This window comes from Vollenhovia emeryi, unplaced genomic scaffold (genome assembly GCF_000949405.1).
Source record: "Vollenhovia emeryi isolate VEMERY1.0 unplaced genomic scaffold, V.emery_V1.0 DF939311.1, whole genome shotgun sequence".
Classification (NCBI taxonomy): Eukaryota; Metazoa; Arthropoda; class Insecta; order Hymenoptera; family Formicidae; genus Vollenhovia; species Vollenhovia emeryi.
In genome coordinates this window covers 131,544-147,713 of record NW_011967055.1, presented here as the reverse complement: position 1 = coordinate 147,713, position 16,170 = coordinate 131,544, and the positions used below count along the sequence as shown (strand labels likewise).

The following is a 16,170-nucleotide window of genomic DNA, read 5'->3' as shown; positions in this document are numbered from 1 at the left end:
TAGCGCACGGCGACTCGCGTGTCCGCGAATATGTGGATAGATTATCATATCCACAGTAAATAATGCTCCAACCAAAGTCTGGTTGTCACAACCAGATCATGTACAACTACATTGATATAGTTGATACAACTAAGTAACTAAGTCATATCAAGCATACACATAATCATTGCATAAACATAACTAGGATAATGCAACTATATTTCTTACAACTAAATATTTCTGGTTATGTGCACCATATCATTTTTTTCCGTGTAGGTTTACTGCACGTTTAGCATAGATATGCCAGTTTTTCGAATTTGGGGGATTTTTGTCAATGATTGTATCTCAGATACATCTTTAAGTGAATATCTTTTAAATATTTTTCATTTGTCTTTGATTGTCTTTTCGTCCTGTACTCAGACTTCATTTATAACATACATATTTCTGAAAGTAGATTTTTTTTATATTGTTGCCTGATGCGTTCGTTTTTTTAAAGAGACTAGTTTGAAAGTATAGATGAAAAATTGGGAGACTTAACATCTGCAATATCTCGTGCTTATTTCTTTGCGAGGATAAGACCAGCGTGAAATCTCAGAATCCTTCGTTTCTCGCGGCACGAAATAATCCCGGTATGATTTAGCGCACCGGGACGACGACGGATGTGTCGTGCGACTCAACTTAATTACCACGCGAAACGGTTAATGGCGGCAATTAAACGAAGCAATTAAAAGTTTTTCCACACTCGAGTTACCGAGGCTGCGGCTGCGATCCCTTTCCCTCGTCCTCCCGACAGGCCGCGCCGTGCACTTCTGACCGATATATTTTATTCGATGTGCAACGCGCGCCCAATCATCGCTTCTCCGGCGTTAAAATCGTTTACATTTTTCGAACGTTATGACTATCCATATATCGTTGATTCGTTGTGAAGCAACGGAGATGCCTCTGTCGTTAACCCTTTGAGGCATGGTGGTAACCTACGTTACCACCTCAACTTCTTTACTTTTTTAAAATAAAAAGGCGAATAGTTCGACACCACGGCAACAGGAAAACTTCCTTTATTCGCACAATGTTTCGGCCATGGGTTTTCGCCCTTTTCTTTACTTTTTGGCCATTTAATTTCTAGTTAACGCATGTAGGTCGGGTTTTTTGCATTTTTGGGGTATCTTAGCAATAAAAGAACATAAAAAACAAAGCTTCCTCTATGAGGAAGCAAAAGAGTTGAGTAGTGTTTAATATTTATTGTAAAAGTTTTATAAATAAACGAATATGAAAAAACAGCAATTTTTTCGAAAAAATTCATTGACCAACTTTTTTAAGATTATTTCAAGTTTGGATTTGTATACTTCAACGTATTTCGAATGATAAAAAAAAACATTTCTGAAACTATCAAGTTTCAAGTATAAGAATACCAAGAAATTAAATAATTGGTAAAGAAATTTGAGTTGCGAACCTGTTGGATATGAAGAGAAAGTCGACGAAGAAAAGAGTGAAATTAAGGAAACTTATGACGGGATACTTTTTATACCGAATGAAGATGAGAGATAGGTTTGATGAGATAGGGAAATGGAGATATTTTCATCTTTGCGGAACTTTATTAAACTCTATTTTCAAGATCTCTCGCAGGAATTTTCCGCGCTGTTTTCCGCGACACATTGCGCCACCGTTCTCCCCGCGAGCGTCTCTAAACTCTCGCTAAAGGCGTGGGTTTAAAAATGCATTCGTCGTCGTCGGCGGGAGTACAGTTCTATCTGCCTGGGAGAGTAACACCCCGCGATATCTAGGTCAAGCGAGACATTTCCCCGACGTTCATACCGACCTTCCACACCTTGAAATTCCACAACTTGACTAACTTTAATAACTACTTAACATTAAATATTCCGCTTTTATAAGTACGCCCCGATTAAAATTCTGTTTGTATAAAGCGGCTGGGAATTAACTTTTCTTAATGGGAATAAAGTTAGAGGTGTATCACGACTCTCTCGCGTTAAATCTTAATCGTATCAGCTGAAATGATTGCGACGGAGGCAAAATCGCACCTGCACTTGTCGAAAACTGCGCCGTCAGTTTGACAGATAAATGCAGCGAAATAATAGAAAGACGAAAAACATTGTCGATATTATTGCATTATATTTTTATTTTCTACAGTGACTTACATGATTTATGAACATACAGATATTTTGTGGAAGATACACAGGCGCGAGGAAGAGTTAACAGCGTTTCGTCAAATTCTTTTAAATTAATTTTATGCGATGAGAGATATACAGAATCACGCTGCGGATACTCTTCTCGTGAAGAAAAAGTCAGATTTACGTAAACATTTAGACGAAACGGGGAGCATACACTGTACGTGATAACATAATCGAGGTTTTCACTGAATTACACGGTCTGTAAATGCATTCTATGCACAAAGAGAGTTCGTGACAACGGTTTATCACGATCTTACATATAAGTCGTATATCGCGTTGCACGAATGGTCCTTTTTGTACAAATCCAAGTGGTGGACGGTCCGTTTTGTTCATGTAAATACGTAGATAATAAGAGATGTGCGTATACGTGATAGTGCGATAAGTGTTCCTCAAATAGATCATACGAACGTATGAGTGTTTTCCTTGGAGAGTGAATAGTCCACAGATACAACTGCGAGAGGTATTAACGGCAACGAAAGTGAAGGTACCTCGCTCGAGCGAGGCCTGGTTCTTAATATGGTTCGTTTCCTGTTTATTCGCCGGGAATCCGCGTAGAATCTCTATCATGCATACGAATGGCTATTTATATCGTGCCCATATTTCGTTCGCGTACCTTTCATGACTTTTGAATGGTCAAGAATAATTTGCAAAGAACCTCGGCGCAAACCTCGAGTCAGGTGCCTCGTAAAACAAAACCCCTTCCGCGAAAATCGAATCCAAACAAACGGTACATAATCCATTTCACTCGCGAACGAACGTCGTCACGACGGAAGCGCCAGAATCCATTTCATGCATCAGTGATACTCCGCTTAGGATACTTTTGCCGATGAAACTGTCTTACGTGATCGCGTCGCGCTCTCGAGTGTTCCCCTCGCGCGGCCGGCCGAGTCGTGGCGGTTGTCGTCGTTGAAATCAGAGAGGCTGGTCGGTAGTTCGGCGTGTTCCCCCGGGCTTGTGCGGCCGCGTATCTAGGCCAAGTAATAGGGCGCGCTGTAGGCGGAGGCGTAATAGGGGTAGCCCGAATAGGCTGTGTACGCATAGGGGTAGCTGTATGCGGAGTACGTCAGGGCCGGGGCGGTGTATGCACTGTAAGCGAGCGGCGCCGTGTAAGCCGCGCTTAGCAGCAGCCCTCGCTTATCCCTCGGCGCTTCCGGCGCGGCGGGTTCGGCCCGCACCGGTTCGACGGACTCCACTCCGGTGGGTTTCGCCTCCGTGACGGCCGCGACGGCCACCAGGGCGAACAGAGCGATAGCCTGTGGAAAAGGGAGCTATAAAGGTGCATCGGAAAGCTATCGACGTGCTCTTCAAAGGCACGTGAAATTGAAAGACTCGGGGCTATCGAAGTTTTTTTTTTACAATAGTTATCTGAGGACAACGTAAAATAGGAAAATGTCTTGTTCTTATTATCGACGGCGAGGGCACGAGATACTTCGCTACGAGGGCTTTTTAATCTTGACTCGGTATTTCTTTTGCCATGCTAGAATTGGACCAGTGGTATAACCGTAGACATAGTAATACTAGACCGAGCATGAGACGCCAGACCTGAGGCTCGGGTAGAAAAAAATGGGAAATAGGTGCCGTCCACCTTTCTCTCTCTCTAACGAGAAGAATAAAAAGAGAAAAGTTGACGGCACCTACTCTCTATCCTTTTCTACCTAATCTTTATTGCTTGAAAGAGAACATGCTCGGTCTAGTATTACTATGTCCATGGGTATAACAAATGGTCGCAAAATGTTACTGTCCGAGAGTTAGTCGAGAATTTTTCAACCAACTGTATCGATGCTCTTATCGCACAGCTGTTACGTTAGTCTCGATATCGCGAAGAGAAATGCAATTGATTTACTCACGGCGAAGTACTTCATGTCTGCTGGCTGTTGAGAGAGGATCGGGAAAGCCTCGGAGAGCTCGAAGATCGAAGATCGATTGATGCTCGTGCTCTCGGGGTGGCGTACTTTTATACGCGCTCGGGCCTACGTGCATCGACTCGCGATTATCGTTTTCGACTGGCGTAATCGTGCATAGCAATTATCGTTGTTGGTGACATTGTACATCAGACGGAGGGAGGGCGGGGATCATCATCGGGAATGTAGATGCGAGCATCGCGAAGTTGAGCAACCCGTCCTTGGCCGCCGTCCAAACGGAGACGTAAGAATTTTTCGATGCTCCAGCCGATCGCCGCGTTTAGGAATTCCCGCGTTACCTCCGCGCTATCCCGAGCTTGTTGACATTTTAGAAGTGGAAGCAAAATATAAATAATGTATCCGGGGACAAACGAGACTCTCAAAGACTGACCGAGTCCATGAAATAAGAAGGATGGGCGATAAGTAAAGTTATAAACTTATGCGCTTTGTGAATACCAAAATCAAGAAATTTACAAAGAGCGATTCGCCCGTCGACTTTAGAGACATTCTTCAATGTCCGTCTTTAATTAAAGATATTTTTAGTTAAAAATAAAATACGCTGAATCAAATAGTTCTTAGTATTGAAGTAAGGATATGCGACGTTTACGATTAATTTGTTGCGAATTTCCGGTTGAAAATGTCGATATTTGTCGATATATAAAACTGTCACTGCAGTGTTAATTTATATTCCGTGCAATCGCGTCGTGGCCGTCACGGCAATTTTCACGATGCGGCTACGATTTAGCTATTCTAGCCTTGTACCCGATTGGACCCCGTTCGCGGCCACGAAGCCCAAATGGTCCCCGCGCCATTGAGCAAGTGGCAGTCTCCCGCAGGGCTGCGCGTCGCTAATGGCGCCTGAAAATCGCGGGTCCGATAGAATCCAATTTGCCAGTCAGGATTTCTCGGCTCGGCTCGTACGTGGCCTAATCGTGTTAATTCGCGATCGCTTATCGGATGTGAAATTCTACAATGTTCTGCGACTTGCGGAGACGATAAATCGACGATATCTCGATAAAATTCGTTCGGAATGGATTAATCTAAAACGGATCGTTTTTCAAATCTAACACAGTTTCGTTCGCTAACTTAAAAATAAATCGCGCCTATTAATTGTAGTCCACGCAGACTTCGTTGCGAGATTTCACATTCAGTCGTCTGGGGTTCGATTCTTGAATTCGTTCGAAGGAGAAACGTATGCGAAAATTCTGCTCTTACAGAAAAGTTTCAAGTTGATTGGCTGTTCGCGTGGCTCTTAACCAATCGAATTTCAACTTTTCTGTCAGAGTAGAATTTTCGTATACGTTTCTCTTTCGAATGAATTCAAGAATCGAGCCCCGGGGCATTAGACAAAAGTGAAAAAAAAAACTTTGGTAGTCATTTGTTAAATACTCAGAGGGGCTCGTTTCCGTGTTCCTCGAAGAATTTGTCATTAAAATATATTCCGTTAGTGCGCGGTCACGGACGTAACAATTCCGTGGAATTCTTGGCATGATTTACCGTCCGAAATTGTTTCGCACGACGACAATGTTAAAGCGAGAGACGAAAAGCACGCGCGATACATGCCTCTCCCGGCACAGTGACTGCAGTAACTTGGCACAAGAGTAACGCTCCGTCGTTAATCATATTTTATTCAGGTCCACTTATCGCGCTGGAAACACGGTGTTACGCTCTTTTCAGTGCCGGAGATCAATTTTTCACGAGGGTCTGTCGCTGCAGCCGGTTGCATTGTGCTTCGCGCGAAACAACGCGGCGTCGCAGCGCCGAAATTGTGCATCATTGCCGATGATCTTTCGTCTCGGCGATGCCGCCTCGTTGTATCGCAGCACAGTAGCGTTTATAAAATAACGTTCTAGAATTCGTGCGGACGTTTTTGTCAAGTCTGGTTTTCTTTCAACAACTATCACTAGAGGTGTGACATTTTGATGTTATCTTTATACGCAAAATATCGCAAAATACTCCAGGAACGTTTGTAATGTCATTTCTTTACATTTTCGAGTCCCCAACTTTGTTTTAACACGTTTTTAAAACGCAAAATAACGCAAATGACCCTCAACACGCAAAATAACGCGAAATGATCCTCAACACGCAAAATAGCGTCCAAATAACGTGAAAAATCGCAATTTTCCTTAATAAACATTTCTAACGTCAATGTACCCTAAACCAAAGAGATTTATGCCTAAGACTAGTTACTATTCTGGGGGAAAAAAGACGGTTAGCAACCCATTTTGGGGCCCACAATTAGTAATCGAATTATTTGGATTGTTCGTAATTCTAATCTTTTACGAATTTTACCCCGCGTAACTAAAAGTTGCAATTAGCTATTCTATCTGTGTCCAAGATTTTAAAGTAATACTAATCAATTCTCTCAATTAGTTCTGTCGATATTCAGTAACGCAAAGATACTTTTTCACTTATGAGGCACCAATCGAAATGTTAACAAAAAAAGCGGTCAAAATTTTTCCCAGAGATGAACAATCCAAATAATTCGACTACTAATTGTGGGCCCCAAAACGAGTTGCTAACTGTCTTTTTTTCCCAGAGTAGTTATGCTGAAAAAAAATTGAAAGGTGATACAATTTTGGCCGGTATTGTAATATCATACAGTTATCTGTATTTAGTATTACATCTAATATTGAAGAGGCGATAAACTGTTAAATACAGAAAGCTTTGATTTCCGGCAAAAAATATCAAATTGGACACATTCAAATAACACTTTGCTAACAAGATACGATATAAAATGGCTGCTACATCGGATAGCGTTTTTAACACGGGCTACTACTTCTGTTATCTCGCTCATTTTGAGAAAGCTGACGCTCGCAGACGAATAAAGAAGATTTCCGACGAAAATCCGCAGAAAAGTCGCGGGACGAAGCACAGCGCGAGAGGGCGGCGGGGGATGCGGGCGGGTGTCGCATTATCCGCCCAAAGTTCCAGTTATTTTCCGCTCTCGAGTCGACGATGAGAGAAAGCCAAGGAGAGAAGGGAGCGACTTGTTGGCTCGCTGAGGCAAGACATGGGTAATATCGCGGCAAAGCGACGACGTCGGTCGGTGGGGGCAGTTTCTGAGGGTGGATGTCGGAGGGGCGTCGGAGGAGTGTTTTTCATATAAACGCTGATTGTCAGCCGCATTTTTATCCGCGCCGCGTCGGTATCAGCATACCACGTCGCTCCGGAGACGCGGATGCTGAGGAAAGTAATCTTCGTCGGAGTATTCGCTACCGGCAACGATGAAATTATTGCTATTTTATTTATGTATTTAGAACTTTACTTTTCCTGCTATTTATCTATGGGATAAGGGCATAAAAGGATGGGAATGAGGCACTTGCGAAATAATATTGAAGCATATAGGGGAACCCGGGGCATAACGGGAACGCTAAGGTTAAAATTAATTTTAAACAAAATGAAAATACATAAATGAATTATTTTTGTACGAAAATATTCTTTGAAATGTCTACTATAAGAAAAAAAATGGTTTTACTGTGAAAGAATAGTTTAAAAGGACGAAATTTTTATTTTATTGAGACCATAGCTTAATCTGATTATCATTTTATGCGGGGCATAATGGGACTCCTCACAAAACTTATGTATTTCTTATACATTAATGTTTAAAACTTATTAAAAATGATTTTTTAAATACGCAATAAATATACTAATGTAGTATTGCATTTTAATAATAATAATAATTTATTGATAGCACTTGTTATCACATCTACATGAAACATTTTAAGAACAGTAGGTACAAATATGTGTAATATCCTCATTGTTGCTCATTGTTCCTTTCAATGTTGCTGTTAAATTTCAATTTTTTGTTGAGACATGCTCCGTCAACTTAACACTTGCGAGTCAACTAATAAGAAGAGGTTATCTATTGTACCATTATGCCCCACGGCCTAATGTCCCGTTATGCCCCCAAATGTACCTTTACACTAAATAAATACAAAATATCACTGATAATCAATATCTGTGCAGAAATACTTTACTAAAGAGACTAGAAAAGATTGTTTAATTGCGTAAAATTACTTATGGTAATAAAAAATAGAATTTTATCATTGTTACCTCATGCTGATCTATCAACGAAATTATAAGCGAGTCACGGAGAGTGCAGCGAACGCATTAAAAAATTTATAGCATTTTTCAGTTAAAAATAACATGACAACTGATAACAGCATGCGATAAGGATCATCTAATAGTAATAATTGCAAAATATTTCAATACATAACAGCACTTCTGTAAAAAGTTATAGATCATATCCCATTATGCCCCGCCGTTCCGTTATGCCCCAGGTTCCCCTATGTATTAGAGTTATTTAATTATGAAGGATTTTATTATTGAAATATAGTCAATACCTGATTTTAATTGAAACTTTCACGAATTAAATATTGGTATCAGAAAAGTTCCTCAGAAATGCATAAATTCTAAATGTTTTAAATTAAAAGAAATGCATTATTTAATTCTTATTTACAAAAATTTTTACGTAGAAATAGCGTTGAAATAGAAAATTGATATTAAATTAAAGCCATATCTAAAAAAATTAACAATATTATTTGTGCCATTTTTTACATATAAATTGGTGTGCGATAAAAAACGAAGACATTTATGAATGTGAAATAATCTCGGCTAGTGAGGAAAATCCGTCAATTGCGGCGGTTATCTCGCTTCTTTCCCACAGGATTCTGATTGGCTATTCGACATGCTCGCTTCGTAAACCGAAGATAAAAAGGACTCTAAAACGAGCGTAAACCTGCGCCATTTCGTCTACCGGGACGAGCAAAAAATCTGTCGTCACGTTATTTCCAGATGCTAAGAGATTTCTGCATCTGAAGTATCAATTTAAATCCATTTTACTGCATTCGATGTATTTTGGGAATAGACACCGTAATAATACATTTAATTTTTTCGCCATGCAGTGAATTAATTAATGTAGGAAAGAAAAGTTTACCGCCGAATTCGTTTGCGATAGACAAGAAGGAAAGCGTTCATTGTAGAATCAGTTATTTTGGAAAAGACTTATATTTAAAAAATGTGAAAAATGATATTTTATTTGATTACAGGGCCATAATAGAGCGAAACGGTAATATAACGTATAATGTAACGGCAAATGTTTCTTCTTTGTCATAAAATTTCTTTTTTCTGAGATGACAAATTAAGAATTCAATGTCTCGAATGCAGAAAAATGGTCTCGGGAGAAATATTTATTCTTTCCTAACATTTCGTTTGCATGATGAATAACGTAAAACGCAAAAGAAACGTACCGCGCTTAAATTACTCCTTTTCCTTCCTCTTCTCTTCCGGTTTTGCGTGATGAAAGAGTTCTCGTAATTGTCTAGGCGACATCCGTCATTTTCCGACTCCATCGTTTTCCCGTTCTCCTCTTCAGTCGCTCTTCTCCATTTGAAATTCCAGTAGCGCCTCGGCCCCGTAAGTAGCTCGGTGTCCCTGATGCCGTGTCGTCGCAACCCGTATACGTAATACCGCCACTATACGCGCTGTCTGCTGTCCGCGATGTCATACTCGTTACAACACAGCGCGTGTAAACTTCCGATGCAGGCGCGTATGTATTTCGTTAAACGAATGTACACGTGGTGTTCCGGACAGGGAGCCGTAAAGATTTTAGAGTATTTTTAAACCACCTTTGCATGTATATATTATATATATATATATTGTATATATGCAGAGAGAGAGAGAGAGAGAGAGAGAGAGAGAGAGAGAGAGAAAGAGAGAAAGAGATTTTGATCTTCTTGAAAAATTAAAATAAATGCTTAATATTAATAACATTATTACAACAAAGGTAATGATAAGAAATTGATATTACTATCTAATCTAATTTATAATTTATTATTATAAAATGTAATCATTAGTATTAATATTTTTCCCGTTTTCCTAAATTCTTTCCGAATATACGGTCAAGCTAGGTGGCATGTCTTACGACATTGTTTCGTAGTTGTTTTTAGATCTCTTATTATCAATGTGAATTACCACTACATCATTCCCTTCTGTTTTTCGCATTGCGAGCTTGTCTTATCCTCGGATCTTCTCGTTTCTTTCTGTTTTGTCCTTTTGCCTCTTTGCACGTTCGTCTCTTTCTTTCTCGTACTCTCTTTTTCTCTTTCAACTAATAGCAGTCGACGCACGTCAATCCTACACGAGTGGTTGTTTCCCTTTGTCGTCGTCGTTTTTTGCAAAGTTTCTTGTACTTTCAGGCGAGCGGAAAATGCAAGAGCAGCCTGAAAGGGACCTATTTCGATACCTATTATCTCATGCTATGTCCTAGTTTTGTTCTGTGTATTTCTTTTCATGCGCGAGAAAAAATTACAGTAGCTTTTTAGGAATAATCAAGTGGTGTGCGCCTGCAAAAATTTCACTCTGTTTCTTGAATAAACAATGTAGCTTTAAGGGAATAGCATATTTTTTATTATTCGGAAAGTATAAATTGGTTGAACGTATAATTGCTGTAAGAAAGCAATATCACGTTAACTCTTTTTGCTCAAATTATTTTTTAATTATTTTGTTGTTTAATCGGATTCCCATGAACCAGAGAAGCAAAAAAACGTGGGACTTGTATGTTTTACACTGATCATCAAAGGGTTAATATTGTAGTCACACGTGACATAACTGTAAATATGACATTAACATGCGTGATGGAAGCTATAACAATAAACGGTTTACTTAAAAAACTCTTGAAAAGTGTGCTGGCGTAAAACATAGACTGACTATACCGCGGAAATTTTTCGTTAAAAAAATATGCGAATATGTGTCGAAGAAGTTTGATGGAAAATTTTAATCGACTGCTCTAGATGATCGAATTTAAAAGTTTCGCGATGCCCGCGGGAATTATCGTGGATGAGGAGCATCGATGAATAATCCACGCAGTCGGGATGAAACGATTCATCCGATCGATTCCGGCCGGGCTGAGAGCCCCTTTTATTTTTTAAATAAATGTCGAAAGTCAAGTTACTGCAAACGACGACGTCGGTGGCGACCGATATTTGATTTTCGTGCATATTTGCGCTGTCGGAATCCGCAATAGCTTTCCCGATCAAATGGGAGGTCGAATGGCGTTGATCCCTTGGTTAGTCGATTGCTGCTTCGGTATCGGACTCCGAATCACAATTTGAATCGGATCGCCGCGAACGGATCGATTTTCGCTCGGGGGACAACTTTAAATTCATTATAGATAAGCACCGCACGAGTATCTCGGAATAGCAGCATCGATATTTCATTGTCTCAAGTAAGCGGTAGGATAAAGGACAATTGACTATCGAATATAGACGAAATGTCTCTCTTATCGACAGATTTTTCTTCAGTCTCCGGAGTTAACTTTACCTCGATGAAAACCAAGCTTTAGAAATGCAAATAGTATCCTACGTTAAAAAGTAATTAATTAAACTTAATTGTAAATTGGATTTAGAAGATAATTATTTCTAGCTTGAAATGATAACAGGTACTGAATTTTTAGAAATGAAATCTTAATTCCACGGGTGCAGTAAGAAATAGTATCGACATGCTGTATTTGACCTCATTTTACGTTATTTTTGTTTCGGTAATAATTCAATTTGATTCCGCTCTAAATTTTTCTATTGTATTAATTAGGAAATCGGAATAAACAATAAACGCTTGCATTTCCAAGACCTACTATATCTTTGAACGAATGGTCTGTGAAATAAATATCACCGATCTGGAAACACTGTGCGGGTCTTACTGAAACAATCAGAAATATCACTTTAGGCAAGAAAACGGAATAGCCGTGGAAAAGAATGAAGGAGCGTATCCGCTTGTGTTGGCAAAGAGTAAGAGACTGAAAATTGCGCGGCGTTAAGTGAAAGTCGTAATAACGGCGGCTTAAGGTTTCGCGAGTGGAAACCCTATCTCTTGGTTTCCGAGGGGGTAGGGACGTAGAGAAGGTGGTCCTGCCTGGACGACGTGCGTGCGGAGGACAGAGGTCGGGGTGAGCGTGGGACGGGATCGATAACGCCGGAAACTGCGTGCCTCGAGAGGGTCCTCTCTCGCGTGTGCCCTCTCGCGCTCCCTCCGTCGTCCTCTTCCCACCCCACGGAAACCCTCGGGAGAACGGGGGAGACTTTGTTTCACGGCGACGGAGTGGATTTCCGTTCGTCGGATAGCCGCTCGAAAATAATTGCGCGGACCTCCGGATTCCATGAGGGAACAATGTGCCGCGGCACCTCGTCCTCCACCGCCGCTGCCATCTCTTCTTCCCACGTCTCCTCCAACCGCGTTTCCTACCTTCGTTCGCCCTTGCCGAATGTTGTTCTGAAGGGGATGGCGAACGAGGAATGAGATAAGCGCGCGTAAGAGAGATTCTGTTGCGGCAGATAAATCGTCCGGTCAACGTACAACTTGATAGGCTGTGCTAAACGCGTTGATTGTTGTGACACGAGCTCGTTGTCAAGTGCGATTTGTTACAGCTGGTATTACTGTCAAATTCTCAAGACTTCCGTTAACTATACAAGAGTTTAGGTCTTTTTAATGCACCGAGAAAAATTTCCATCGGATAAACCAATTACATGGTGTTTTCCGATTAAATGATGGATACATCCGATGAAATTTATCCGATAAAATGCAGTTACCAATGAAATTTGGTTGATAAACCGATCATATTTTTCATCGGATATACAATTTAATTTGGTATATCCGTAATTTCGTTATTAATGTACTTAACATCTGAATAATGCGTTAAGATATATCTTAAAATGAATTTTTATTTCTTTTACATGTTTTGCGATTTTTTTATACTAAGCCTACTTTTAGTAATAAAATTATGAATTGATAATTTTTGTGAAGTAAGGAATTGATCATCATTGGTAAAAATAATTTTTACTTTGTACGTGCGTTATGAAGATATTTCGAAAATTTTAAGTAGATTAGTAGGGACAGAAATATATTTTAAAAAAAGAAGAAACACTTCGCGCAAGCCCAATTATTTAATTTCTTCAAAAATACTGCTTTGGCACTCAAGACTTTAATTATTTTTGTTATAAAAATGAAAGGATACACACACATCATCTCATTTAGCCATTACGAATAATGGATTCGTATTTTCGGGCCAAAGAGACCTGAAATCTGAATCATCGAACAATTATAGAAGACGGGGGAGGCGGTACTGACGTTATCGGGCACATCTCGAAACACACTCGTCTTCTTCGAAAGTGGCATCGGGATTTTCGGCGGACCGCGAAATATGTCGGCATCGATTCAACGTGTCCAAAAATAATTTCCTCGGCGGATGCGAGACGCGCGATTTCGCAGATGTATGTGTACTTCGTAACCACGTCGCGTCACCAATCGTATAGCAAGAGCGACGGAGAAGTAACGTGGCAGCGAGACAGAGAACATTTATTTCTTATAAAACGTTATCCCCCCCCCCCCCCCGATTCACGCTGAGAGCCTCGAAGAAAGCTCTTTTGAAATCCAAGAGCGTCGACGTCCCCGGGGATGATACGGTTTTCTCGCGGAAAGATCTCCCCCTCTGGACGGGGTTTCTGTGCGCGTTCGCACGGCCGAAACGCATCATAAGAATTTTTTCGCGATTTCGTTGACGTTGCGAGCGAGGGACTGGCGTGGCGGTGGTACGGAATGCGTAATGACAAAATGAATAAATAATTACGACTCGAGAAATATTTTCGGAACTTAACAATCTATTATAAATTGCGAAGACTTTGTGCTATATTATTCTTTTCCGGTTTGAGAAATTGCGCGTTCTGTGGAATATTACAACTCGTATAACGTTTTTAAAAAGAAAGTTTAAAAAGAGATGAAAGCAAGGGAAACGAGACCAACGTTTCTTTTTCAAAAGAAGATACTATTTTAGATCGTGTTCTGGGTCTTTTATTTCTTTGCACGCGCACACACATTTGTGAGGTTTCACAGATACAGATTTTCTCTGTAAAGGATCTCTCGATGTTCTCTAAATGCATGGTATCCCCGAGATATTGGACGGTCGATCACAATCATTTTCGCCAGGTTCTGTCGCGGAGATAGACGCGCAATGTTTCCGGTCGGTGGGATATAATATCATTTGTCGAACTCCGGCGCGGCACAGTAGTTGCGAACTGGAAAATGTTCCAAAATTTATGAGCTCGGACCGAAATTTAAGGGACGAAATGTGCGGGCATGGTCGGCAAAAGCAGGCAGTCTATAATACCTGCAGCACGAGAAATGGCATCGGTACGTACATATACCGAGAATAGCTCGCCCGGACGCGGATTATTTGATTATCATCGAGCTGAGTAACGATCGTTGGGAAATGATAAAACGTCTGAACGACTCGGATCTTTATACGTTACCCAACTATGCGACACGTATGACAAAAAGTTTGTTTGCTTATTATTCGTATTTTGCTTTGTTCCTCGTTGAATCAAATTGCAGCTTTGAGAAATAGGAGATGAAAAAATTGCGTTTTTTAATATATTTTTAAATATCCTATCATACATGTAAAAAGTTTATGAAATGTTAAATCAGGATTAAAAAAGTATGGTAAAATTTCAAAAACTCAAAAAATTCTTCAAAATGCCACTGTCCCACGATTGCATGATTTTCGAGATAAATTTTAAGAGAAAATTCTCTCCGTGTATATGTTAGCTTTGATATTGTGGCTTTTATTTTTTTATTTCAAAATTTCTGTAATTTCTTTTAATGATATTTTCATTTTAGTATAATATGGGCAAACGGTAATTGTATAGGGCAACGACTGCATGAGCAAGAGAGCAAAGTTCCACAGATTTTCAGTGCGTTAAACATACATTCTGATGTGTTACATTTTTTATTCGTTCGGCTTGAAGTTGGTGGATTGGATAAAAGTTAGCCAGTCGGCGGATCGACCAAACGTGACTACGGATGTGCTTTTGCGACGTCAGTCTGAAGCACCTGTTACACCGTGTTGGGAAAGTTAGTCATCGTAAACTTCTCTCCATCGCGCGATACAGTTGGCGTTTTCATAAAGCGTCAATAACTTTCGTAGTTTTGCGTAGTTTATACCTCGCTCTCGCCGCGAATGGAACTTGAAGAATCCCATAAGTTACAAGTCAATCGCGGGGAGGTCGAGCTTTTTGATCGCACGGCGGGAAAACTGTCAATAATGTACTGCATGGATATTGTACGGCTGTCTCTCGAAAATAAATTGAAAATAAAATTTTGTCGCGCAATCACAATTTACCTGAAGAATCGTCGAAAATGGCAGCACTGCCTCTAGAGAATAAAGCACATAGAAAATATTATTCGCGAAAAATGGATGATTTTTTTTCTCGCTTTTATTTGTGCGAAAGAGAAGATGTCAAGGACGTATCGACGCCATTGGTCTCGAAAGTGTAGTCACCACCGGAAGTCGCGCCTTTGGCCGTGGGCAGGGTCACGAGCTCGAAAGCAAAAGTGACGAGCCCCGCTTACTCGGCAGTTTCAATTAAGCATCGAAGCTTTTGCCGGCGAAGCACGCAATCGCACCCTCCCTTCAGCACTCGGCTGTCTTTCCCTCGCTTTCAGCTAGCTTATTCGTGAGATTTAGGAAGAGGGTTTAAGGAGCGAGAGAAATTGTGCAAGATGCCGAGCCGTTGCTAATTAAGATCGATTAACCACCGTCTTTCGCGATCAGCGAGGACGACGATGAAGTTTAGTTTCGTTAGTTTGACATCGATAAGTTTTGGATATCAGTTTATAGCAAGATACGTGCATCGTATCAAATTTATTATTAAATAATCATCGATATGATTTATTTAAAGAACTAATTTAGAAAAATTATTTAACGAATTATTACAGCAAAAGTTTTACGAAAATGTTCAACAATTCATGCATCATTATGTTAATCTTTATGGGCTAAAATTCTTAAACGAATCCATAGATAAATATATAATGAGGTGAACCGAAGATTACGACGCTGCGAGGTGAACGCTAAGAAAGTCGAGTATTATTTGAAACTACGAAAGTTCATCGTTCATAGTCCAACATTCTCTGAGTTCGTATTCTTCACATTGATTGTGAAAATATATTGCCAGCTTTTTTTCGCCAAAAAGAGAAAGTACAGACAAAATATTTTAATGAGTTATAAGACAACTTTATTTCTGTTGAAATAATTTCTATCGATTTATTTCTTACTA

General features: G+C 40.1%; 1 protein-coding gene across 1 annotated transcript; it reads right to left on the bottom strand.

Annotated features, from left to right (window-relative positions):
* Positions 1 to 2,095: 2,095 nt before the first annotated feature.
* On the bottom strand, positions 2,096 to 4,221 carry LOC105558784. Its single transcript, XM_012006691.1, has 2 exons — positions 4,013 to 4,221; positions 2,096 to 3,418 (listed from the first exon to the last, which is right to left on the bottom strand). Exons 1-2 carry the CDS (start codon positions 4,025 to 4,027, stop codon positions 3,134 to 3,136), a joined length of 300 nt encoding a protein of 99 aa, XP_011862081.1. The 5' UTR covers positions 4,028 to 4,221; the 3' UTR covers positions 2,096 to 3,133.
* Positions 4,222 to 16,170: the final 11,949 nt, after the last annotated feature.